The 24385-nt window shown below is 41.7% G+C and overlaps 1 protein-coding gene across 1 annotated transcript in view; it reads right to left on the reverse strand.

The window, feature by feature from the left end:
* Positions 1-24385, reverse strand: part of LOC142694207 (uncharacterized) — a 308282-nt gene that overhangs the window by 126526 nt on the left and 157371 nt on the right. The window contains 1 exon segment of the mRNA XM_075847611.1: positions 5794-5806. Coding sequence (XP_075703726.1) covers positions 5794-5806 — 13 coding nt within the window.

Genomic DNA, 24385 nt, shown 5'->3' on the forward strand with positions numbered 1-24385 from the left:
TTTTAAGTTTCATATTGTTTGAGACAGAATCGTTATACCTATCGGTGCATCGGAGGTTGAGGTTTACTGATGTTAATGGTAGGGGAGGGCGCAGCTGAAGTGAGGCTTGAGGAAATTTTTGCAAGGAGTCGGGTGGGAGTGTAAGGTGCTGTTGATACTTTCCGGGTATACAGGGAGTTCATGGTATACCAAGGGGTTTCTAGTGGTGGAATGTACAGAGATTTCACGCTAAAATGTGCGAAAAAAGAGAAGTCTGAAATTAGTAATGATCTGTTGTTGGGGTTTCAATTCTGTTTTCTGTTTAGGGAGGGGGAAGGAGGGGGGGAAACTGTCTCGGTGGATGAGGTTTGCTTTGCCATTACTGTGAGATGCCTAAAGTAATAACATGGAATGTGAAGGGACTGCAGTCCCCACATAAACGCATGATGGTTCTTCGCCACCTGAAAAAGCTGATAGCGGATATAGTGATTTTACAGGAAACCCATCTATTGGAACGTGATTTCCAGAGAATGCGCAAGTTATGGGTGGGCACAGTAATGGGTTCTCCAGCAGTTAATGGCAAGGCGGGCGTCTTACTCCTCATACACAAAATAATTGAATGTTCTGTGATTACTTCTGAGCGGGATGAGGGGGGCAGATATTTGCATGTGATCTTAGAGGGCGCCATGGGGAGAGTGAGTTTGTACTGTATATATGCACCGAATGACAACAATCGGGTCTTTTTTCAATTTCTGGAAGGAAAACTTTTAGCGGATAAAGAACCTCAGATTCTGCTGGGAGGGGACCTTAACTCAGTCTTATGCACAACAGAGGACAGGCGAAGGGGAGATGGTAGGGTGTTGGTTGAAAGAACACACGATAAAGTCTTGGCCCCATTAATGTCTTCCACGGGCATGGTAGATGTATGGAGAACACAATTTCCATTAGGTAGAGAATTCACTCATTTTTCTCATGCGCATACCGCATGGTCGCGTATTGACTATTTTATGGCTTCTCCGGTGCTCCTCCCTAGGATCCTTAGTGCTCGAATAGAGGACTTGGTGATTTCAGACCATTCACCGGTTTCTCTGATCTTAGCAGATACATTTAAAAGGGGGTCGGACATATTGTGGAAATTTCCGTCGTTTCTGGCAACTGATGAATCCTTTCAATCATGCTTGAAGGGGTGGTTAGGGGAATATAGTCAGGAAAATCAAGCTCATAGAGAGGACAGCCATTTGTTTTGGGACACAGCCAAGGCAGTGCTGAGGGGGAGGATCATTTCTTATGCGGCGTCGCTTAAACGAAAAACCAACAAGCATTATAACGAGTCTAGTAGAAATCTTCGCATGAAATACACAGCGTACTTGGCAAACTCGACACTAGCGCTTAGGGGGGACTGGCTCACGGCTAAGGCAGAGTTTGAAATGTGGCTGGATAAAAAAGAAAGGTTCCAGAGAGCGCAAACAACTGCGCATTTTTTCAGATATGGGAACAAATCAGGCTCCCTGCTGGCCAAAATGGCGAAAGGACAATTTCGCCCGACTCACATAGGGGGGTTGAGAGATGGGAATGGGGAAGTACAGAAAGATCCAAAGATCGTCAATGATATACTGGGAGATTATTACACTGCGCTATATGCACAGGACACTTCGGAGAGGACTGAGGGGAGGGAGTTTCTGGACTCCTTAACGTTACCATCTCTCTCGGACTCTGATAGAGAAGCATTAAATGCATTGATCACGGAACAAGAGATCATATCGACCATTAAATCATTGACGAATAACAAAGCGCCAGGGCCAGATGGATTTTCTAGCGATTTTTACAAACTTATGAGGAAGGAAGTCACGCCCATTTTATTGCCGGTGTATAATCATATGCTGTTAAATAAGGAATTCTTGAAATCAGGCAATGTAGCTTATATCAAAGTATTGTACAAGGAAGGGAAAGACCCGGCTAACCCGGGGTCTTATCGACCAATCTCTTTGATAAATCAGGATGTTAAAATATTGTCGAAGATACTGGCAGACAGGTTGGCTATGTTTCTCCCGACTTTGATTGGGCCACACCAGGTGGGTTTTGTTAAGGGGAGGTCGGCGGTCAAAAACATATGCACGGTTTTGGCGGTACAAGACGCAATGAGGACTTCTAATATGGAGGGACATGATTCGCCAGCACTTTTAACGCTAGATGCCGAAAAGGCCTTCGATAATGTCCACTGGGATTGGCTGAGGTTAGTTCTAGATAGATTTGGGGTACAAGGATTGTTTAGGAATTACCTGGAAGCGTTATATTCAGAACCTCTAGCTAGGGTGTTCACTACAGGTTTTCTGTCAGCACCGATACATTTACAGAAGGGAACAAGGCAGGGATGCCCCCTGTCTCCATTGCTGTTCGACTTGGCCTTGGAACCGCTAGCGAGACATCTTTTGTCCTCCAGGGATTTTGAAGGGATTATGGTTGGCAGTCAGGAGATCAAACTGACATGCTTTGCTGACGATCTTCTGTTGTTTCTGAAATCGCCTGGGGATCATTTGGGGGGGGGGGGGGTGCTGGAGAAGCTAAGATACTTTGGGTCATTCTCAGACTATAAAGTCAATGCGCAAAAGAGTCAATTACTTTACTTGAAGGAATCAGGGGCAAGATCACCCTTGCAGGGTACGGTGGAAATAGCCAGATCTTATATCACATACCTGGGGATTAAAATAGGCAAATTTCCCTCTTCCCTTTATAAGCTAAATTATTCACCCTTGTTTGAAAAAATTCATAAGGAACTAAATCGATGGGCGTCATTGCCGTTGTCGTTGTTTGGGAGAGCTGCTCTTTTAAAAATGATAAGCTTTGCTCGTCTGCTATATCCAATGCAAACCATACCCATATTGATCAAGCATCTAGATAACCAGAAATTACAGCCAGCATTTTTACAATTCTTGTGGCAAAAGAAGAGACCTAGAATTGCATATAAAAAATTGGCTCTGCCCAAAGTGGATGGAGGCATTCAGCTACCACTTATACGATATTACAATTTAGCGGCCATCTGCAGGCATATAGGGGATTGGATACATAACACTAATATGTACTCCAATGTTCAGCTGGAGCAGGATTTGGCGGGATCGGTTCCGCTGCAGGCCCTGTTACATCTGCCATATGCTCAACTGCCTAATAATGTTAGGTCAAGTCTGTTGCTGAAAGATACAATCGGTGCCTGGAAGGCGGTGGGGAAGCTTTTTGGTCTTCCGTATGGTCTTTCTAAATTCTGGCCGCTGTGGGATAACCCCATGTTCCCACAGGGGAGTCAGAATAAATTGTTTTCGCAGTGGAGAGATGAAAGGATCAATGTCCTGGGCCAACTCATGAATGTTGAGGAGGGGAGATGGCTTACGTGGCAGGAGGTCTCTAGCAAATATAATTTGAGGGGAAATCAGTATTTGCAATATGCTCAAGTAACAGAGTTATGTAAAACCAAAGTCTGCAATATTGATGTAGTGGAGATGCGGGGAGCATTTGATGGGATGGTGCCGCAGGGTGGTACGGGAAGAAGTCTTGCAAGTTTATATGGTAAACTTCGGAATGCTCATCTTAATTCCTCTAGTACCTCCTGCTTTAGAACGTGGGAGGTGGAGCTGGAGGATCCAGAAATCTCCAGCAAAATTCGAGATGGATGGGAGAGGGTGAGGAAGGTCATGGTAAATGAACAGTGGCGTGAGATGCACTTCCGGCTTATGCACAGAGCAACATACGCCTTTAATTTATCTTATAGGGACGCTCCAGCACACTATCTGCGTAGTTGTCCTAAATGCGACTTACACAAAGCTAATTTACTTCATGGGATGTGGTTGTGCCCACAAATTCGGACGTTTTGGGATCTGGCTCTACAATTTATTAAAGAAACCTGGGGGGAAGAGGTGCACGCAAACCCACAGGCAGTGTTGTTTCACTATATCCCCTTAGATCCAGGGGGGGAGGGACCACCTATAGTGGCCCGGAAAGGAATACATATGGCATTATTGGCTATCAAGAAGTGCATCTTGCGCCACTGGTTACAGGCATCGGTCCCGGAAATTGCGGAGGTTGTGACTACTCTCAAGACTTTATTGGGATATGATAAAACGGACCTAGAAAGACACAAAGAAAGGTCTACAGAACAATTTTTTAAAACTTGGCGTACATTCATTGAACAACATTATCCCACAGCAGAGATAGGGGTGTTCATGCGCACATTTCAACACACATCATGGTATAGTTCACAGAGTATCCAGGGCACGCTAGGCATGCTGATGGCTAGTTAAGAAAATGTTCACCGAGATGGGGGAGAGTTGGGGGGAGGGAAGGGAATTGTTGGCTTTGTTTTGCCTTATTAATTGCTTTGTAACTTAATGATGACAAGTAAAATTGAAAATAATTTTGAAGCTGGAACACATTGTTAGTTGATGTATGTATTATTGTATGTGTGACACACACTGCATACTTGTAACTGTTCTGGCTTTGAATAAAAATATATTTGAAAAAAAAAGACTAATTTTCAAATCGTGTTATTTACTGATGAGTGCCGTGCAACCCTGGATGGTCCAGATGGATGGAGTAGTGGATGGTTGGTGAATGGCTACCATGTCCCAACAAGGCTGCAACGTCAGCAAGGAGGTGACGGAGTAATGTTTTAGGCTGGAATCATGGGGAGAGAGCTGGTAGGCCCCTTTAGGGTCCCCGATGGTGTGAAAATGACCTCTGAAAAGTATGTAGAGTTTATGACTGACCACTTTCTTCCGTCGTACAAAAAGAAGAACCGTGCCTTCCGCAGCAAAATTATCTCCATGCATGACAATGCACCATCTCATGCTGCAAAGAATACCTCTGTGTCATTGGCTGCTATGGGCATAAAAGGAGATAAACTCATGGTGTGGCCCCATGTTCCCCTGACCTCAACCCTATTGTGATCCTCCCTTTTTCAATTACCCTCCTATATTCTCAACCCTATTGAGAACCTATGGAGCATCCTCAAGCAAAATATCTATGAGGGTAGGAGGCAGTTCACATCAAACAGAAGCTCTGGGAGGTTATTCTGACATCCTGCAAAGATATTCAAGCAGAAACTGTCCAAATACTCACAAATTCAATGGATGCAAGAATTGTGAAGGTGATATCAAAGAAGGGGTCCTATGTTAACATGTAACTTGGCCTGTTAAGTTTTTTTTGATTGAAAGAGCTTTTGATTTCTGTAAATATGACCTCCTGATGCTGCAAATTCAACAAATTACCATTTTAGTTCTCTTTACAACCTTTAAAATGTTTTGATCTCTGTTGTGCATAATAATTTGAAACAGTGCATTTTGAGTTTTTTACTTCTAAAAAAAAATCTGTTATCATTAGGAGATTTGTTCAATAAAATTTGCATTATACTCCAACGGTTGATGGCTTGAAGATTATACTGACTGTCATTTGCATTGACTATTTAAGAAAATCAGCGAGAAGTAACATTTGCATAATAATTTGGAACGCGGAGTAGGGGATTCCCCCTTAACCACAACAGAACTTGACGAACATGCTTCCGATGCGCCGTCAAATAGGGTGAGTAGATCAGGATGTCAACAAGAGAGGGGAAGAAAAATCAGCGTAAGCCACAGGTGTGCTCGCCCAGTGTTGCTTCTAAATTTTGTGATTCCTCATTGGAGTAGAGTCGGAGAAGGGGGCTTGCAGGCAGGTAAGAAGACCAATATGCAAAAGTGGAAAAATTCTCAGCACATCCAACATTTGAGAATGTATAAAAAAATAATGCTTTATTCGGACATATCAATAAAAGTCCAGAAGGACGCAGGCAGGTGTGTTACCGCTAACGTGTTTCGAACTAAGTGTTGTTACTCATGGCATAATGTAACAAGTTCAAACCATGTGTTTTAAAATCAACATAAGCCAATCCTGACAGTAAGAAACAGAGTGAACTCCACCTATAGAAACTAATTAGTCAGCAGGATTTTAATAATAGCCAATTGCATGTATTTAAACAAGAATTGTATATATCCTGGAATCTAGAAAGAAATTTGTAATGCAATATATCACCTAGGTTATTACATAAGAATGACACAATGATCAACACATACTAATGTATTGCAGTATATCGTGATTATGATATAGGGGTACAAAGATGGCGGACCTGGGGGACTTTGTCAGGCCCCCAGGCTGTCATGCCAACCAACAGCACCCCATGATCTCGCCGCAAGGGGGCTATTGGGACGTTACAGGGGGTCGCCCCCCTGTTTTTAGTCATATAAATGCCGCGATCGCTATTGAACGCGGCATTTAACGGGTTAAACAAGCGGGATCGCACTTGAACGGGATCCCGCTCGTTACCCGGAAGTGTCGGCTGTAACACACAGCCGACACACTCGCTCTATGGAGCGGGCTCAGCCCGTGAGCCCGCTCCATATTCCCCCACACACCGTGCGCCGTATATATACACGGCGGATGTCGGGAAGGGGTTAAAATGCATTAATTTCATGCCGTTTTAAACAGCATTAAAAAAAATCTGCGTGTGAAGGTTAGGGTTTATTCACACCGTGCGAGTTAAATAATGGTAAAACAAGGTGCAAGTTAAATAATGTTATATTGTAATAGTTCAGACTTTTATTTACACATCATACCAATTTTGATTATTTTATTTTTTTTACATTACTTTAGAGGAAAAATGGGAATTTTTTTTTTTTTTACTTTTTTTCACTACTTAAAACTTTATTCAACTTTTTAAACATATTTTACTAGTCCCTCTAGGGAATTTGAACCAGCGATCATTAGGGGCTCAAGCAGCTTCTGTTAAAGGCTATGCAGACCTTTGAAAGTGTTTTTTTTTTAATGAACAGATCAGTCGGTGTGATTGGTACAACTTTAAATTACTTTAATTAGTATTTATTAAAAAAATATTTTTACTTTTTGAGATACAGTTGCTTTGTATCCTGTATATAGAGCAGCTACATAGTTCGCTGAATCCTGTTCCCTACAGATCCGCAGGACTGACGGGTTCAGTGAAAGCGGATCCTGCATGTCTCTGTCAGCTCATAACTTAGATCAGTAACAGGTGGATCCTGCGTGTCAGAGATACACAGGACCCATTGACACTGAACCCGTCAGTACCGCTGGACTGACAGATTCAGGTCTTAGGGAAGATACAGCTGCTCTGTATACAGGATATAAAGCAGTTTTAACTCAAAAAGTAAAAATTATTTTTAATAAAAACTAATTTGAAAGTTGCACCAAACACACTGAGTGACCTAACAAAACAACAACCTAAAAGAATGGAGTCAATACACAGCTTTATTTAATAAAAAATAACTTTTATTGATACAGAACATAAAACATGAAAAACAAATCACATGTTAAAATCAAGGATGACTACCACAGTGTGGCAACAGTTGGAAACCAGACAGAAAATATAAACAGCAATGTGTTAATATAAGAGTAAAATACTCTATAGGATAGCACCAGAGGGGACTAGATAGTCCAATCTGAATAAATATATAGGGTCTTTAAACATAGTGCATAGTTGTAAACATGAGGAGTGAAGGAATGCCTAACCAATCCACACCTCAGTGTGGAAGAGGGCATGTAAATAAATGAATGTTTGAGACCTTACCCATGGTGTGCTATCCAGCTGTCTGGCGTCACACCCGACGCGCGTTTCGGCGGAGGAGCCTTCGTCCGGGGGTGGTGCCAGAGAGCCGGAAAGAGGACTTTATGCAGCCAGGGCACCAATCAGATACATAGAGTGTAAACACCCTCATTATCAACAGCTGACCAAAGGTCAGCGGCCGGTGTACACACATTCAGAGCGCCTGTCGCGTCACAGATACGATGCACTACAAGGATTCAGGAAGTGAGTCAGAGGACTGCGCATGCGCGAGTCAAGCTCAAGACAGGACGCAGCCTGCCTTCATGTAGCGTAATTCATCGTGCGCGTCAGAGCTCGGAAGTCACCTGACACGATCAGATGTCAAAATCACATGATCCATCAAACGACAACAGAAAGTATCAGGGCTGTCATAATATACGAGAATATATTGTTATGTTTCATAGTGGCAAATTAAATTACATGTGATCACATTAAAGACCATTATATATCATGTGAAACTGTCCCTAAACTTTCCCTATTTTACAGTTTTACACAAAATAGAAATACATGTGTACATATTTAATAATAAATAAAAAAATATAAACACACAAATACAAATGAATTAATTATATGAAAAATATATATTAGAACAAGTTACATAAATAAATAAAAATAAAAAGAATAATAAAAAAATATATAAATATATATAAAATAAATAATAATAATAAAAAAATAAAAAAATAATAAATAAATGAATAAATAAATAAATGGTTCTCAGTCATTTGATTAGTTAGCTAAATAAACAAAAAATGAATAAATAAACAAATTAATAAATCAATAAATAATTAAATGGACCACAAATGCATATACAATATATATACATAAATATTTAGTGAAAAGTATACAAAACACAATTATGCTCATAATGGAATAAGTGAAAAATGAAATAAATAAATATGAAACTATATGAATGAACCATACACATGCTTACAAACATATATATATACTCGTACAGCGAGATCTCTGTTCCTGGCCGTTAGGCCCGGGTGTCAACTGTAATACACTGCTGACAACCGCAGCGTATCGAGCACCATCAGCCCGTCAGGCCACTTCATACACCACCACCCCCCCCCGCACCAGGACGTGCTTTTATGTTGTGGTGCGCGAAGGGGTTAAGCAAATGAACTACAAGAATCACGTTATACATAGCGGCCAAATCATATTTTTTTTTAAGCGGGTTTCGCAAATCACGTTACAATTATGTCATTGGCTACGGTTTTGTGGATATCGCTCCAAGACAAACACAACATGTCCGCAATCTGTGAATAGATGCTAAAGAAGTCCTTACACACACAAAGCACACAAAGCACAAGTCAAATTCCCCCTCCCCCATAAAAACCACTTATAAAGCATCCCCTACCCCACACATACCATTTACAGTCACATTCCCCCTCCCTCACAAAAACGATTTATAATGCATCCCCTCCCCCCACACATTACAGCTCCCCTACTTGCACAGCTATTCTGTCCTCAGCTCCATGGAGGAATCTCCATCCTGTCAGCGGCCTCATGCAGGTTGCAGGCAGGGGAAGAGCTGTGTGGTTCTGCTCCTCCCCAGCCATTTGTTCCTTCATCTCCTCTGCCTGCTAAGTACTAGATTGGGCCATGTACTGTAGCCAAAGGCAGGCTCCATCTTCCATCACATGTTTAGGGACTGGAGTGGGATTTGTTCAATGCAAGAGTGTGTGATCTCCTGCATAATATGATGTCACCGCCCGGAGATCACACACTCTGCCGGAGAACAGTGTACTGCTTACAACAGCTCCCACTGCCCAAGGTTTTTTTTATAAATTTTTCAGCTGCGGGTTGTTGCTGTCCTAGTCGTCTACTGTGGGAGCGGCCCGAGTAGCACATGCCCCCCCCCCTAGCCAAGCCCAGCCCGCCCCTGGTCTCAATACATTAAAGGGAATGTGTTGCCAGAAAAACATGTTTTTTAAAAAAAAATTAAACATTTAGTGTGTGGGTGATTAAACATTGTTCAAATTTTTTTTATTTTTTTGCACGAGTCCAGGAAATATTATAAATTATTTCTAATTTATAATACTACCCATTTTTGGTCACTAGATGGAGCTGTTCCCAAAATTGCAGCATTGCAACGTTGGGTTAAAAGCCCTCGCTCTAGTGAGCTCTCAGCATCCCCCCCTCCTTTATCCTGGCTAGTGCCGGGATAAACGAGGGGTTTGAAAGGTTTAACCTCCTACACTGTGTGTCGCCATTTTTTGAGGTAACCCACAGTGTAGTAGGTTTACATACAGTAGTAAACACACACAAACACTAACATACATTGAAATCTCTTACCTGCTCCTGCCGCCGCGGCTCCCTCCGGCCCGTCCGCTCCCTTTGCTGCCGCTGTTCCATGTGCACAAGTCCGGAAGCCGCGACCGGAAGTAGTAATATTACTGTCCGGCCGCGACTTCCGGTCCACAGGAAAATGGCGCCGGACGGCGCCAATTTCGAATAGGACTGTGTGGGAGCGGCGCATGCGCAGTTCCCACACAGACGCCGTACACGGCAGTCAATGGGACGGGAGCCGTTCACAGTCCCTATGGGACTGTGGCTGCCGTATTCCATGTCTGTGTGTGTCGTTAATCGACACACACAGAAATGGAACAAAAAATGGCAGCCCCCATAGGGAAGAAAAAGTGTAAAAATAAGAAACAGTAAAACACAAACACACAAATGAAAATGAACGTTTATATTAAGGCACTAACATCTTTAACATATAAAAAAATTATTTGTGATGACACTGTTCCTTTAAGGACAATGTAGAGAATTGTTTCATCTGCAAATCCTCTTCTCCAGCTCCATGATTCAACTTGTTCCTCAACTATCGTACTGCTGACAAAAACGTACTTCCTCCACTATCGTACTGCTGTCTTACTGGATATGTCTATGCTTTAAAGCTGTGCCAAATAAAATCAGATTACTTTGTATCTGACTTGCTTCTTATAAAAAAAATTAATTGACATTTATAGGGTCTCCTTCATTAATCAAAAGCCTGATCCAATATTTGAGGCCTTGCCTCTGATCTAAAGAGCCCAGGCGATTTCAGAGAAGTGGCACCCAGTATATGCTGTGATGACCAAGTGGCTAAGGTGTTGGACTTGACGTCCGATAGGGTCTCCCTATCACAGGTTCAAGTCCTGTTCACAGCAAATCATTTTATAAAGAGAGAGACAAAACCTTTTAAAAAATCATGAACCCCTTTAGTTTTACTTTGAGCCTTTCCGGTCTCATAAGCCTATTAAAACTGTCAAATAACTAAAGTGAAACATGCTGCAGTTTTCCCAGGACAATAAAATTTTCCGTTCTTTCTCAGAAAACTTAGATCAGACTTGTTTCTTTCTGTAAAGAAATTTGCTGCTCAAATAGCCCTACCACCACAGCTCTGTCACTAATCAGAAGCCAGATCCAACATTTTAAACCTTGACCCTGAACTGATTTTCCCAAAAGACGTCAGAAAAAAAGTAGCAAAATCTGTGTTGGACAAGTGGATAAAGGCCTTTTCGGTTTTCAAAAATTATGTACAGATGGTTTTACTGCAGTAAGTGCAGTCACTTACCAATATACAGTCTGTAGCTGAAATTCCTCTGTATGTCAGTCTCATATGCAGTCAAATGACCATGTTTCTGGTGTTTATCTCTAACTAGTGTGATGTTTTGTACACAGAACTCTTGTTTATCCCCCCTCCACCTTCCTGTAGAATATGATATTATACATTATATGCCTCTTATTTCAACTACTTCTTGCTCTCCCCACCTCTTCCTATCTCTGGCGGGATTGTGTTTCAAATGTTGGTATGCAAATAGATCGTGCCATTGACCTGGTAACCAATTCTACTCCTCCTCGGGTTAGGGTATACTCTTTGTCTGTCCCTGACAAAGAAGCTGTCACAAAACATTAAGGAAAACCTAAAGAAGGGTTTTCATCTGCAAATCCTCTACTCCAGCTCCAAGATTCAACTTCTTCCTCTACTATCGTACAGCTGACAAAAACTTACTTCTTCCTCCACTATCAGACTGCTGTCTTACTGGATATGTCTAAGCTTTAAAGCTGTGCTAAATAAGGTCAGATTACTTTGTGTCTGAGATACTTCTGATAAAAAACGAATTGACATTCATAGGGTCTCCTTCACCAATCAAAGCCTGATCCAATATTTGAGGCCTTGCCCCTGAACTACAGTTCCCAGATGATTTCAGAGTAAGGGAACAAAGTATAAGCTGTAATGACTGAGATGTTAAGGCGTTGGGCTTGAAATCGGATTGGGTCTCTGCAAAGCATTTTATAAAGAGAGAGGAAAATAAAACCTTCCCAAAAATCATAAACTCCTTTAGTTTCACTTTGAGCCTTTTCTGTTTCATAAACCTATTAAAACTGTAAAATAACTAAAATGAATCATGGTTCGGTTTCCCCAGGAATAGAACAATATCTGTCCTCCTTTTCAGAAAACTTAGATCAGACCTGTCTTTTTCTCATTGCAGTTACATGACCACGTTTACGGTGTTTATCTCTAACTAGTGTCATATATTGTACAAAGAACACTTGTTATCTCCCCTCCACCTCCCTATAGAATATGATGTCACACATTATATGCCTCTTATTTCCACTGCTTCATGCTTTCCCCATCTTTTCCTATCTCTGGTGGGATTGCGTTTCAAATGCTGGGACGCAAATAGATAGTACCATTGACCTGGTAACCAATTCTACTCCTCCTCGGGGCATGGTATACCCTTTGTCTGATTGAGTTTTCAGAATTGGGAACAAGATGTCCAACAAGTTAAAACAAAAAAATTCCAACGTGATCTGTCAGATTATCAGAATAATAGTGTATTCAAATGGAATCAGTTGCATCCTAATAGGGCACGATCAAGACCAAGCTCAGGCTATACATCTTCATCTTCTAATGATAGATCCTCCGGTGGACATTTTTTTTAGGCAAACGCCCCATTTGGGGGCACGTTCCAGGACCAAAATATGGAGAAAAACCAGATCTCCAGATGAAGGAATGAATCTCAGGAACAAGAAACCAAGGACCAACTAAAGGTAATTAACCTTTCTAATGTGATTCTGTCTTAAGCTCAGACTGAAGTACTTCGTATGGGTCTCACCTTCTCCCTAGTATATAATTTTAATTGTTTTGAGGCAAGGAAGGATATTTTTTTGTTTGCACGGAAGTTGCTTTTAATTTTTTTTTTCCAGAAATGATACCAGTTTATTCCTAGATAGGGATGATCAACAGACTCTTAGAATCCTGGAAGATCTACTTAGGGAATAGGAACCAATTAGAATTGGAACCCAAGTTTCCTCCCGATATAAGGGGTCGTTCCACCTCATTTCCCCCCTTGTCCATGTGTCCTTCAGTGGATGGTTTTGGTAAACGTGTTACAAGTGAGTTGAGGAAGTTGTCTCCACATCGCACCCATGACAATGTGCACAAGGTACAAAGAGAAGCCTTGCAGGAATTAAAAAATCTAAGAACGGTGGTTATCAAACCAGCCGACAAGGGTGGCAACGTGGTGGTATGGCCCATTGATAAATATGAGAAGGAAGCATGTCGGCAACTTAATGACAAATCATGCTATCAGAAACATGATAGTTGTCCCCTGATAAACTACAAAATGAAGCTTGATAGGATTTTGTTGAGCGCGTTTGAACTAAACATCATTTTCCAAATCCACACTGGAAGGTCTGATTGTAGAAAAACCAGTAATATCTGCTCCCCAAAAACTTCCATCATATAATCGGGATTCAACGGAAGTCCTCAATAGATTGGAGGGGTTGTTCTTGGGACAAGACGATTATTTTGTGACATGTGACGTAGAGTCATTTTACACCATAATTAAACTTAACCCCTTCCCGTCATGGGAGATTGTCTTTTCCCGCAACTCCACGTAACTGTACGTGAAACAGATGGAGCTGGCCCAGGAGCTGAGCCAGCGACATCACCGCCGGGTGACAGCTGTATGTTACAGCTGGCACCCTGGGGTATTGGCCAGGACCGGAGCTAGCCTCCGATCCGAATGATTAACCCCTCAAATGATGCGTTCAATAGAGATCGCAGAATGTGAGGAGTTTATAGCCACCGGCACCCCAGCAACGTGATCGCTGGGTTGCCGGTGGCTGCAAAAGCGATCGGAGGGCTAATGCTTACCTCCCGGTCTGCCAGTAAGGGAATCCTCCCATGTCCCGTCGTCGGCGGGGCCCAGGAGGCTTCCGGTACCATCGGCAAGATGGCACCGGCTCAGCTTCCGGCTCAGAAGCTGAGCCGGCGTCATCAGCAGTGGGTGTCCGCTGTATGTTACAGCGGATACCCCGATCTATCGCCAGGAACCGGAGCTAGCTCCGATTCCTGGCATTAACCCCTTCGATGCAGCGATCCATTGTGATCGCTGCATCCTAGAGGTTTGTAGCAAATCGGCAGCCTTGCCATGCGATGGCAAGGCTGGCGACTGTTACTATGGCAACAGGAGCCCTAACAATTGACTCCTGTCTGCCATTACGTAAGCTGATTAGGCCCAGCTCAGAGGCGGAGCCTGATCGGCTTGCTGTCAGTGAACAACTGACAGTTCCAATACATTGCACTAAATAGGTAGTGCAATGTATTAGAACATCAAAGAAACAGTTGGACATTCAAGTCCCCTAGTGGGACTGAATAAAAGTGTAAAAAAAAGTGTAAAAAAAGTAAAAATAAAAGTTGTAAAAAATACAATAAAAGTTTCAAATAATAACACAAAACACAATCGCCCTTTTTCCCTTATCAAGTCATTTATTATTGAAGAAAATAATAAAGCCATACATATTTGGTATCACTGCGACTGTAACGACCTTAACTATAAAAATATTATGTTATTTATTCCGCACTGTGAACGCCGTAAAAAAAACTAAAAAATACTGACATAATTGCTATTTTTTGGTCACTTTGTCTTCCAAAAATTGAAATAAAAAGTGATCAAAAAGTCGCATGTACCCAAAAATGGTGTCTATAAAACCTATAACTCGTCTCGCTAAAAACAAGCCCTCATACAGCTCCGTCGACGAAAAAATTAAAACCGTTGTGGCTCTCACAACTTGGCAGAAAAAAATCCATTCTCTTTACAAAAGTTGTTTTATTGTGCAAAAAGTTGTAAAACATAAAAAGTGCTATAAATTAGGTATCGCCAGAATCGGACTGACCCGCAGAATAAAGGTAACATGTAATTTATAACGCATGGTGAACGCTGTATAAAAAGAATTTTAAAAATATGCCACAATTGCTGTTTTTTGGTCACGTTGCCACCCAAAAAAAAAGGATAACAAGTGATCAAAAAGTCACATGTACCCCAAATGGTACCAATAAAAACTCCAACTCGTCCCGCAAAAAAAACAGCCATCATACCACTACGTCTATGAAAAAATAAAATTAGTTAAGGCTCCAATAAGCCAGGAAATAAAAATATGCAGTTGTGCCGGCCCGAGGGGAACGTTTCTTCTGTTTCAAGTGGCGAATTATCAAGGCTCCTAAAATTAGGGAACCAGGAAGGGGAGGGCTCAAACATATCTGCTGGAAGGGTGCCCGTATTATACCAGGACAACACTTCCCAGCAAAATTTCTGAAACTGCAAAGATCCCGAGTGTAGACCAAAAGGGGAATAAGTAAAGACCATTTATTAGTGCGACAACGGCCTGTGCAGAAAGGATTGTGTCACAGCGTAGCACACATCTATGGATTATTTTATTGTTTTTTTTTACCCCATTATTATACCATCTGACTATGCCCCTTATATACTCCGCCCGGCTTACATGTACCCCCACATTATAAACGGAAACACCAGTAAGACTCCAAACAAAACTACTACAAGCAAAATCCACGCTCCAAAAGCCAAATGGCGCTACCTCCCTTCTGAACCCTACAGTGTGCCCAAACAGAAGTTTACTTCCACATATATGGCATCGGCATACCCGGGAGAACCCTTTTAACAATTTTTGGGGTGTGTGTCTCCAGTGGCACAAGCTGGGCGCCACATATTGGCATATCTATGAAAAAAATCCCATTTTCACTCTGCAACATCGAGTGCACACCAATTTCTGCCAATCACCTGTGGGGTTAATATGCACAGTACACCCCTAGGTGAATACCTTGAGGGGTGTAGTTTCCAAAATGGGGTCACTTCTGGGGGGGATCCACTGTTTTGGTCCCACAGGGACTTTGCAAATGCGACATAGCGCCCAGAAACTAATCCAGCAAAATCTGTACTCCAAAAGCCAAATGGCGCTCCTTCCCTTCTGAGCCCTACTCTGTGCCGAAACTGCAGTTTCTGACCACATATGTGGTATTGCCGTACGCAGGAGAAGTTGCTTTACAAGTGTTGGGGTGCTTTTTTTCATTTATTTGTTGAGAAAATGAAACATTTTCAGCTAAAACTACGTCTTATTGAAGGATTTTTTTATTTTCACTGCCCAATTCTAATAAAATCAATGAAACATCTGTGGGGTCAAAATGTCAACTGTACTGGTACCTTAAGAGCTTTGCAAGTGACATGGTGTCAATAAACCAATCCAGCAAAATCTATGCTCCAAAAGACAAATGGCGCTCCTTCTCTTCTGATCCTTGCCGTGTGCCCAAACAGAGAATACTCCAGAGAAGTTGCTTTACAAATGTTGGGGTTCTTTTATTCCTTTATTTGTTGAGAAAATGAAAAATTTTGAGCTAAAGCTACGTCTTATTGGAAAAAAAGGATTTTTTTTATCTTCACTTCCCAATTCTAATAAAATCTATGAAACCCCTGTGGGTTCAAAATGCTCACTACACCCCTAGATGGATTCTTCAAGGGGTGTAGTTTCCTAAATGGAGTCACTTTTTTGGTGAATTCACTGTTTTGGTCCCTTAGGGGCTTTGCAAATGCGACATGGTCTCCGCAAACCATTCCTGCTAAATTTCAGCTCCAAAAGCCAAATGGTGCTCTTTCCCTTCTAAGCCCTGCCGTGTGTACAAACAGCCTTTTATGACCACATGTGGGGTATTGTTTTACTCGGGAGAAATTGCTTTACAAAAGTAGTGGTGCATTTTCTCCTTTTAGTCCTTGTGGAAATTAGAAAAAATTAGCTAAACCTACATTTTCTTTGAAAGAATGTAGATTTTCATTTTCACGGCCTACTTCCAATAATTTATGCAAAAAACCTGTGAGGTCAAAATGCTCACTATACCCCTAGATAATTTCCTCAAGGGATATAGTTTCCAAAATGGGGTCACTTTTGGGGGATTTCCACTGTTTTGGCGCCGCAAGCCTTTCAGACCCGACATGGTGCCTAAAATATTTTCTAATAAAAAGGAGGCTCCAAAATCCTCTAGGTGTTCCTTTGTTTCTGAGGCCTGTGCTTCAGTCAATAAGTGCACTAGGGCCACATGTGGGGTAGTTCTAAAAACTGCAGAATCTGGGCAATAGATATTGAGTTGCGTTTCTCTGGTAAAACTTTCTGTGTTACAAAAAAAATAGATGAAAATGAAATTCTGCAAAAAAAATCTACATCTACATCTACTTTGCCTTAATTCCTGTGAAACATCTAAAGGGTTAAGAAACTTTCTAAATGCTGTTTTGAATACTTTGAGGGGTGAAGTTTTCAAAATGGGGTGACTTATCGAGGGTTTCTAATATATAAGGCCCTAAAATCCACTTCACAACTGAACTGGTCCCTGTAAAAATAGCCTTTTGACATTTTCTTGAAAATGTGAGAAATTGCTGCTAAAGTTCTAATCCTTGTGATGTCATAGAAAAATAAAAGGATGTTCTAAAAACAATGCCAATCTAAAGTAGACATATGGGTGATGTTAATTAGCACCAATTTTGTGTGGCATTACTATCTGTCTTACAAGCAGATACATATAAATTTAGAAAAATGGTAATTTGTGCAATTTTTCGCTAAATTTAGGTGTTTTTCACAATTAAATACTTAATGTATCGAGCAAATTTTGCCAGTAACATAAAGTCCAATGTGTCACGAGAAAACAATCTCAGAATCGCTTGGATAGGTAAAAGCATTCCGAAGTTATTACCACATAAAGTGAAACATGTCAGATTTGAAAAAATTGGCTGTGTCCTGAAGGCCAAAACAGGCTGTGTCCTTAAAGGGAAAGCGTCGCTAGAAAAAAATGCATTTTTTTTTAGTTAAACAATTAGTGTATAGGTGATTAAACATTGTTCTAATTTTTTTAATTTTTTTCATGAGTCAGGAAATATTATAAATTATATTCTAATTTATAATATTTCCCAGCGCTGGTCACTAGATGGAGCAATTCCCAAAATTGCAGCATTGCATGTGGTAAAGCAACCACATTGCTTTATGCTGCAAAATTTGAGAAAACTCACTCGCTCTAGTGAGCTCTCAGAATCCCCCCTCCTTTATCCTGGCTAGTGCCGAGAGAAACGAGGGGATTGAACGGTCAAACCTCCTACACTGTGTGTCGCCATTTTTTGAGCTAACACACAGTGTAGTAGGTTAACATACAGTAGTAAACACACACTAAAACACGAACATACATAGAAATAACTTATCTGCTCCTGCCGCCGCCGCTCCCTCTGGTCCGTCCGCTCCGTCTGCTACCTCCGCTCCAAGTGCACAAGTCCGGAAGCCGCGACCGGAAGTAGTAATCTTACTGTCCGTCCGCGACTTCCGGTTCAACTTGGACTGTGTGGGAGCGGCGCATGCGCCGTTCCCACACAGACGGCGTACAGCATAGTGGATGGAACGGGCCCCGTTCGCATTCACTATGGGACAGTATGTGCCGTATTCCGTGTCGACACATTAAGAGATGGAAAAAAAATGTCAGCCCCCATAGGGAAGAAAAAGTGAAAAAATAAAAAAAAGTAAAATACAAACACACAAATAAATAAAAAAATGTTTAATAAAACACTAAAATCAAATTGATCTAAAAAATGTTTTTTCCGTGACACTGGTCCTTTAAGGGGTTAAGCAAGGAATTGAAGCAACTCTATTCTATTTGAACAGAACTAACCTGGAACCTGATCTGATTAAACTCTTGATTCACCTATTAGAATTTGTGTTACATCATAATTTATTATTTTTTGTAGGATATATACGTCTTACAAAAAAGAGGCGTGATTGGGACACTGGGAACAAAATGTAGTTACCTGAAGTAAATAATGGAGGCATTTTGATTTGGATGCGCTTTATAAACCTAGAGAAGGGTTTTATGTGCAAATCTTCTAATCCAGCTCCATGATTCAACTTCTTCCTCCACTATCGTACTGCTGACAAAAATGTACTTCTTCATCCACTATCGTACTGCTGTCTTGCTGGATATGTCTATGCTTTAAAGTTGTGCCAAATAAAATCAGATTACTTTGTATCTTACTTTTTATTTAAAAAAAACTCCCTCCCTGTGAAATATGATGGAAAAGGAGGAGAAAAGTTGGATCTTTCTGAGGGCGCTGCTGCGTGGTGGAATTGATAAGAATAAAGTCCAGGGTATTATAAACGAGAAGTTTTAATTCAATGAGTGGCTACGCGTTTCAACGCCGAACAAGCGTCTTCCTCAGGCCATGTGCATACTATGTTAACAGCATTTATATAACATGTGGGTTCAAATCGGCTTGAGTGGAAAGAACCGCCAAATCTGACGGGGTCAAGGTGCGATCGTGACGTCACACCCAGCTTTTCTTCTTTCACTCCTCGCGCGGAGTAGTAGAAACATAATTACAGTAATTACAAAGACACATACATTCCTTTGTTAATAAAATACATAAAATACATTCTTGCGGACAGCAAGGAGAAAGGAAGTACAATAGGAAAAAATGAAAGTTAAAATAAAGGTATCCAAATTTACGATCCAAAACTCTGGTATATAATTTTGTTAAGAAGGGATCGAATAATAGCGGATTAATGGTTTAGAGGGGGGTTAGTGCTAGTTGGTAATGGAAATGATGGTTTTAGCACGGGCTTGAATACACTGGGCGAACACTTGTGTTACTGAGTAACAGTGAAGGGTGCTAAGACGCTAATCCGTTGTCGGGGCAACCAAAGGGGATCGGAGCCACGGAACACACCGAACGAGCAAAGCACGTAAAATACATAAAATACATTCTTGCGGACAGCAAGGAGAAAGAAAGTGCAATAGGGAAATATTAAAAATTAAAATGAAGATATCCAAATTTACGATCCAAAACTCTGGTATATAATTCTGTTAAGAGGGGATCGAATGATAGCGGATTACTGGTTTGGAGGGGGGTTAGTGCTAGTAGGTAATGGAAATGATGGTTTTAGCACGGGCTTGAATACATTTGTGTTACTGAGTAACACTGGAGGGTGCTAGGACGCTAATCCGTTGTCGGGGCAACCAAAGGGGATCGGAGCCACGGAACACACAGAACGAGCAAAGCACGCCGAAGGTAAGAAGATACAAGATTATACACTATTACTGCATCTATTACAATAAGAGTGTATTAGCCAATGGGGGAATGTACTTGGATACAGTGTAGGACTGATAACTACATTCCTTTATAAAAGGAATGTATTATTGAGGGAAGATGTGTGGTTGGGAGATATTGAGAGTTGCGCAGTGCTCATTTTTTAGTCACAATCTTTAGAAGCCTAATAGTACTTTGCACTTGCGTTGCTAGGTCACAGTGGGGGGCAGCGGGACCCGCCTCTGACGCCGCGACTGCCAAGGGGGACCGCGGCCACAGAACGAAAGCGACGGGCCGACGCCTCCGTGGGTAGGCAAGTGGAAAGTTGAACACTATTTTATGCATTTATTTCAAATGGAGTAGGTTGACTACATTGCATTTATTTCGATTAGAATGTATTGACTGATGGGGGAAGGTCGAATGGTAAGGGACCCTGTAGAAAAAAGGAGTTTTTTTCTCGTAGTGGTCTAAAGTAATCAGTGTATCAAAGGGGTTCATATTGTGTACACACTGTCGAATGATTAGTTGGCTTATGGGGATTGCTCTAAACAATAATGTATATTGGTCCAATGTTGATACATTATTGTTTAGAGCAATCCCCATAAGCCAACTAATCATTCGACAGTGTGTACACAATATGAACCCCTTTGATACACTGATTACTTTAGACCACTACGAGAAAAAAACTCCTTTTTTCTACAGGGTCCCTTACCATTCGACCTTCCCCCATCAGTCAATACATTCTAATCGAAATAAATGCAATGTAGTCAACCTACTCCATTTGAAATAAATGCATAAAATAGAGTTCAACTTTCCACTTGCCTACCCACGGAGGCGTCGGCCCGTCGCTTTCATTCTGTGGCCGCGGTCCCCCTTGGCTGTCCCGGCGTCAGAGGCGGGTCCCGCTGCCCCCCACTGTGACCTAGCAACGCAAGTGCAAAGTACTATTAGGCTTCTAAAGATTGTGACTAAAAAATGAGCACTGCGCAACTCTCAATATCTCCCAACCACACATCTTCCCTCAATAATACATTCCTTTTATAAAGGAATGTAGTTATCAGTCCTACACTGTATCCAAGTACATTCCCCCATTGGCTAATACACTCTTATTGTAATAGATGCAGTAATAGTGTATAATCTTGTATCTTCTTACCTTTGCTCGTTCTGTGTGTTCCGTGGCTCCGATCCCCTTTGGTTGCCCCGACAACGGATTAGCGTCCTAGCACCCTCCAGTGTTACTCAGTAACACAAATGTATTCAAGCCCGTGCTAAAACCATCATTTCCATTACCTACTAGCACTAACCCCCCTCCAAACCAGTAATCCGCTATCATTCGATCCCCTCTTAACAGAATTATATACCAGAGTTTTGGATCGTAAATTTGGATATCTTCATTTTAATTTTTAATATTTCCCTATTGCACTTTATTTCTCCTTGCTGTCCGCAAGAATGTATTTTATGTATTTTACGTGCTTTGCTCGTTCGGTGTGTTCCGTGGCTATGATCCCCTTTGGTTGCCCCGACAACGGATTAGCGTCTTAGCACCCTTCACTGTTACTCAGTAACACAAGTGTTCGCCCAGTGTATTCAAGCCCGTGCTAAAACCATCATTTCCATTACCAACTAGCACTAACCCCCCTCTAAACCATTAATCCGCTATTATTCGATCCCTTCTTAACAAAATTATATACCAGAGTTTTGGATCGTAAATTTGGATACCTTTATTTTAACTTTAATTTTTTCCTATTGTACTTCCTTTCTCCTTGCTGTCCGCAAGAATGTATTTTATGTATTTTATTAACAAAGGAATGTATGTGTCTTTGTAATTACTGTAATTATGTTTCTACTACTCCGCGCGAGGAGTGAAAGAAGAAAAGCTGGGTGTGACGTCACGATCGCACCTTGACCCCGTCAGATTTGGCGGTTCTTTCCACTCAAGCCGATTTGAACCCACATGTTATATAAATGCTGTTAACATAGTATGCACATGGCCTGAGGAAGACGCTTGTTCGGCGTTGAAACGCGTAGCCACTCATTGAATTAAAACTTCTCGTTTATTATACCCTGGACTTTATTCTTATCAATTCCACCACGCAGCAGCGCCCTCAGAAAGATCCAACTTTTCTCCTCCTTTTCCCTCTAACAAAGCGGTCCCATCGGGATACCGACTCGGATCTGGCAGCAGCACTGTGGTTTTACATGCCTTCAAACATCCTATCTAGGTGAGCATGATACATGCCCTCTCGTCTCATCCTCTACCCACTGATTTGCACAAGGTGGCGCCGTGTGTTTTTTCTCTTTCTTCCCTGTGGAATATGATGTCATACATTATATGCCTCTTATTTCCACTGCTTCCTGCTCTCCCCACCTCTGGCGGTATTGTGTTTCAAATGCTTCAACGCAAATAGATTGTACCATTGACTTGGTAACCAATTCTACCTCTCCTCGGGTCAGAGTATACCCTTTGTCTGTCCCTGACAAAGAAGCTATGTCTCAAAACATTAAGGAAAACCTAAAGAAGGGTTTAATCTGCAAATCCTCTACTCCAGCTTCACGATTCAACTTCTTCCTCAGAAGACAGAAGCTATGCCTCAGTACTTTAAAGGGAATGTGTCGTGAGTGAAACATTTTTTTAATGTAAGTTACTTATTTCTATTATATTTTTTACGTTTTTTGCTATATTTAGTTTTTTTCTTCCACATGGTGAGATGTATTAAAAATTAAATAATAATTTGACATGTTTTCCTATGTTGGCCACCAGAGGGAGCACTTCCCAGAATTACAGCAAGGTGAATAAGGTAAAGCACCCTGACTCACAGCTGCTTTAAATGTGGGAGGCAATCTCACCCCCTCCCTATTTTTGGCTACAAGCCAGGAAAAGGTGTCTTCAAATTGCTAAGCAGTGTCCAGCTCCCATTTTGGGAGAGCTTTTAAGGCTGGGTTCACACGACCTATTTTCAGACGTAAACGAGGCGTATTATGCCTCGTTTTATGTCTGAAAATAGGGCTACAATACGTCGGCAAACATCTGCCCATTCATTTGAATGGGTTTGCCGACGTACTGTGCAGACAACCTGTCATTTACGCGTCGTCGTTTGACAGCTGTCAAACGACGACACGTAAAAATACAGCCTCGTCAAAAGAAGTGCAGTGCACTTCTTTCAGACGTCATTTGAGCCGTTCTTCATTGAAGTCAATGAAGCACAGCTCAAAATTTACGGCTGTCAGAGAAGCCTTGCAAAATGCGAGGAGCAGCATTTACGTCTGAAATGAGGCAGCTGTTTTCTCCTGAAAACAGTCTGTCTTTTCAGACGTAAAAGCCTGCTACCGTGTGCACATACCCTGAGGGTATGTGCACACGATAGCAGGCATTTACGTGTGAAAAGACAGACTGTTTTCAAGAGAAAACAGCTGCCTCGTTTCACACGTAAATGCTCCTCCTCTTATTATGCGAGGCGTCTGTGACGCTCGTAAATCTTGAGCTGTGCTTCATTGAGTTCAATGAAGAACGGCTCATTTTACGTTGCAAAGAAGTGTCCTGCACTTCTTTGCCGAGGCAGTCAATTTACAGGTCGTCTGCACAGTACGTCAGCAAACCCATTCAAATGAATGGGCAGATGTTTGCCGACGTATTGTAGCCCTATTTTCAGGTGTAAATCGAGGCATAATACGCCTCGTTTACGCCTGAAAATAGGTCGTGTGAACCCAGCCTAACAATGTAGCTGGTAGAAGCTATAGGACACACCAAAAGGCTAAGGGTATGTTCACACACTTACTAAAAAAACATCTGAAAATACGGACCTGTTTTTAAGGGAAAACAGCTCCTGATTTTCAGTCGTTTTTTAATCAAAGTCGTTTTTTACGGACTTTTTGGAGCTATTTTTCTATAGAGTCAATGAAAAACGGCTCCAAAAACGTCCCAAGAAGTGACATGCACTTCTTTTTCGTGGGAGTCTTTTTACGTGCCGTCTTTTTAAAATGAGGCGTAAAAAAATGCCCTGTCGGAACAGAACGCATATTCACCATTGAAATCAATGGGCAGATGTTTGTAGGCGTTCTGCTTCCGATTTTTTAGCCGTTTTTCGGGACGTTTACGGCCCGAAAATAGGCTGAATACATTACGTGTGCACATACCCTAAGGCTGGGTTCACACGAGCACATTAACGTCCGTAGTTATGTACGATGCTAGGAGTCCCTGCCTCTCTGCAGGACAACTGTCCCGTACTGTAATCATGTTTTCAGTACGGGACAGTAGTTCCACGGAGATGCAGGGACTCCTAGCGTCGTACATAACTATGATGCTAGGAGCCCGGCTCCCTGCACTGAGTTCGGTCTGGGACTTCCGGCC

This window comes from Rhinoderma darwinii, chromosome 1 (genome assembly GCF_050947455.1).
Source record: "Rhinoderma darwinii isolate aRhiDar2 chromosome 1, aRhiDar2.hap1, whole genome shotgun sequence".
Classification (NCBI taxonomy): Eukaryota; Metazoa; Chordata; class Amphibia; order Anura; family Rhinodermatidae; genus Rhinoderma; species Rhinoderma darwinii.